We start from the raw sequence: 3,784 nt of genomic DNA, 5'->3' as shown, positions 1-3,784 counted from the left end.
TGTGTGTGTGTGTTTGTGTGTCTGTGTTTGTCCCCTAGCATTGCTTGACAACCGATGCTGGTGTACTTATGTCCCCGTCACTTAGTGGTTTGGCAAAAGAGACTGATAGAATAAGTATTAGGCTTACAAAGAATAAGCCCTGGGGTCGATTTGCTCGACTAAAGGTGGTGCTCCAGCATGGCCACAGTCAAATGACTGAAACAAGTAAAAGAGTAAAAGAGTATGACCGTGTGATTGGGAAGTTTGCTTCACAACCAAATGTTGTTGGATTTGGTCCCACCACACAACACCTTGGATACGTGTCTTCTTCTATGATCACATAAGTGGAATTTAGTGGGTAGAATTTGTGACAAGGACTAATCATCATTTAATGTCCAGGTTCCATTCTGGTATGGGTCGGAAAGTACGACAGGATTCAATGGACCCAAGTGTCTGCTTTAGCATGGTTTCTATGGTTGGATGCCCTTCCTAAAACCATTTACATTACGGAGTGAACTGTATGCTTTATTTGTGACACTGGCACTAGTGAGGTGACCATGCGACTTGTATGACTATGAACCCTGAGGGTAACAATAATACAGCAACTACATAGTTATGCACCTGCCCAGGTCAGAGGGAAAATTACTCTTAACTCTAAACTTTATCATCATTGTCGTTGTCGTCTTCATTGTTACTGTATTTGTTGTCATCATCATCAGCAGCAGCAGCAACAGCAGCAGCAGCAACAGCAGCAGCAGCAACAGCAGCAGCAACAGCATCACTATCTATTTTCCATACTAGCATAGGCTGGATGGTTTCACAGAATCCAGTGAGCTGCTGGGGCCACATCAAGTCCCAATGTTAGCTTTGACATGGTTTCTATAGCTGGATGTCCTTCCAAATACCAACCACTGTACAGTGTATACTGGTTTATTTCTTTTCCTGCCATTGACACTGGTGAGGTCATCAAGTAACTTGCTAGACAAGAAAAGAACTGGAAGAAGGTAAAAAGAGTAAAATGTAAAAGCCTCCTCAGCTGAATGGCAGAAGGGCATATTTGATAGAAAGGAGAATGGATGATGGTTCAATGCCAGGTGTTGAGAGGCTGAAGTGTGATAGAAAGACAAGCCTAGGCAGTAAGCTGACAGAAACGTTAGCACGCTGGGTGAAATGCTTAGCGGTATTTCATCTGCCGTTACGTTCTGAGTTCAAATTCCGCTGAGGTTGACTTTACCTTTCATCCTTTTGGGGTCTATAAATTAAGTACCAGTTACGCACTGGAGTTGATCTAATCGACTTAATCCGTTTGTCTGTCCTTGTTTGTCCCCCCTATGTTTAGCCCCTTGTGGGCAATAAAGAAATAAGAAAGACAAGCCCAGGTGTCTTGTTATAGAGGAGATACAAGGCTACCCTGCATTATATAACAATGGGTGGTATGTGAAGTAAAGGAATATTGACCTGATAAAAATGCTGGTGTTAAATCATGTGGTTTATGCTTGTAGTATTGTGTCAAGTATGTAAAGCTACAAACAACTACATTTTGAGATATGGTTGGACTCTTGGGCAAAATCCTCAAGTCTTAACTCTAGCAAGCAGCAAAGAAAACAACTTACTACTGCAGTTTGAGAGGTGGGCTGATCCAAATGTAGTGGTTATTGAGGAACCAGGACATATATGACATGAAGTAGCATTGTAGTTCTCTTGATATGTGGAAAGTTCACATTGTTGGCAGGGAGAAAATCCATTACTGGAGAAAGTGCCTGGTCGACAGAAATCTGAAAGAAAGCAGAAATGGATATGAAAATGGTTTGGTTAATAACAATTATTTTAATAAAAAACAGGCTCATTTATCCTTTAAGTTTGTCCAAATCTGACAGTTTTAGTTATTTTGTGTCATCAGATGAAATTCAGAATTAGACCTTCTTTTAATTTCATTAAAAGAAGGAAAATACAAGGGACTTTTAGAAAATCTCTTTTAGAAAATTCTAATAAAAAGTAGAAGCTGTTCTATATAAAATGACAAATGGAATCTAATCTGTTGAAATTATTCTAAAGAAACTTTCCTACTTAAACTGTCTTATACAAACTACCCTAGAGAAACATCCTCTATAAATTTTCAGTAACAAGATAGGAATCAATGATTTTATATTTCAAAACCTGTGTAAGTTAACTTGGTTTTCTGTCTATTAAGGATTGATACAATAAACTCTAGATTCACTATGAAAAGAAGATGTAACTCAGAGAAAGTGGAGAAATACATTTTGAGACTTTTGAAATAAGAATTTACTAATAGTTTAGCTTTGAGCTTGGAGGTGTATTCATGCTGATGTGAAGCTGAGATTTCATTGATAAAACATGTTTGCTATAGTCACTTGTAGCAGAGAGTAGACAAGAGAGAGAGAGAGAGTTTATTAATTACTAGCATTTATGGAAGACCCAGCATAAAATATGTAAGAAAATGTTTGAAATCCTAACTCAAAACAAGTCTAATTCTCTTGCTTATAATAGGGAAAGTTCAGCTCCTATCTAGTGAGGGTGGCAATCAAAGTACTATGCCAGAATAGGGTGCTTTGAACAATGCCACATTGATCAACTCCATAAAGAGTGTGCAGGTTGCTACACCAAAGTTCATGACTAGCCCTCACAAGTAATGAATACATTTGTCTGTCTCATCTGTCAACATTAATGTCAGTTGCAGACATCATGAGAATCATACACGTTTACCAGAAAAAGAAAGAAGATCCATCAGTTCATAGAAGTTATTTAAAGAAAACTATTTGATAGAAATTGTATTTAAAAACAGATTAATGGTAAAAGTCTAAATGAATTAGTCCATCTAAAATCTGTCCAATAGAAGCTGTCATATAGTATTTTTCTTACAAAAAATATTTTATAGGAACTGTTCTATATAAACTGTTTCATAGAGACTATCTTAAAAAACCTATTTTACAAAAATTGGTCCATAGAAACTAACCTCTGAAAATTTTCCTATCAAAACTGTATTATAGAAATGGTCTATCGAAATCTCCTACAGAAAGAATACAATAGAAAATATTCTACATATAGGAGAGATTCTATTGAACATTTACACAGAAACTGTCTAATTTAAACTGTTCCATAGAACCTCTTGTATAGAAGCTTTTCTATAAAAACTGCTTGACAGAAACTGTCCTGTGTGAAATTTCATACAGAAACTCTGTAAAAGAAACAGTCCTATAGAATTGTAATGTCTTACAGAAGCTACCTAACAGAAAAAATTCTATATAAACTGCTTTCATACAATTTACTATAATCATGTATAAACATGCACAAACATTATGTAAATCTTCATATAGAATTTTTGCATGAACTGGCATTGCAAATAGAGATGGTACAGAAACAATTGTAACTTGTAATTAAAGATGTGTAAAAGAATTTTCTTTGTCTTCTTCTTTTCATCCATTTTTCCCGAGCATCAAACTCATACACTTGCTTGTTGTTCATACACCTTTCTTCATCTATTATTTTTCTATAAATTTCAACTACATCATCATCATCATCATCATCATCATCATCGTTTAACATCCGCTTTCCATGCTAGCATAGGTTGGACGATTTGACTGAGGACTGGTGCAACCGGATGGCTACACCAGGCTCCAATCTAATTTGGCAGAGTTTCTACAGCTGGATGCCCTTCCTAACGCCAACCACTCAGAGAGTGTAGTGGGTGCTTTTACGTGTCACCCGCACGAAAACGGCCACGCTCGAAATGGTGTCATTTATGTGCCACCTGCACAAGAGCCAGTCCAGGGGCACTGGCAACGAT

The 3,784-nt window shown here is 37.1% G+C and overlaps 1 protein-coding gene across 2 annotated transcripts in view; it reads right to left on the bottom strand.

The window, feature by feature from the left end:
* The window catches only part of LOC106878075 (uncharacterized), a 47,515-nt gene that overhangs the window by 39,279 nt on the left and 4,452 nt on the right, over positions 1–3,784 (bottom strand). For both annotated transcript variants that reach the window (XR_008263480.1, XM_052965692.1), the window contains exon 3: positions 1,593–1,754. Coding sequence is in view for 1 of the 2 variants with exons in the window: in XM_052965692.1 (XP_052821652.1) it covers positions 1,593–1,754 (162 nt within the window). In the remaining variant the exon portion in view is untranslated. The remainder of the gene's footprint in view (positions 1–1,592; positions 1,755–3,784) is intronic.

This window comes from Octopus bimaculoides, chromosome 1 (genome assembly GCF_001194135.2).
Source record: "Octopus bimaculoides isolate UCB-OBI-ISO-001 chromosome 1, ASM119413v2, whole genome shotgun sequence".
Taxonomy (NCBI): Eukaryota; Metazoa; Mollusca; class Cephalopoda; order Octopoda; family Octopodidae; genus Octopus; species Octopus bimaculoides.
Note: the sequence above shows the minus strand (reverse complement) of the source record. Positions and strands in the feature narration are given on the sequence as shown.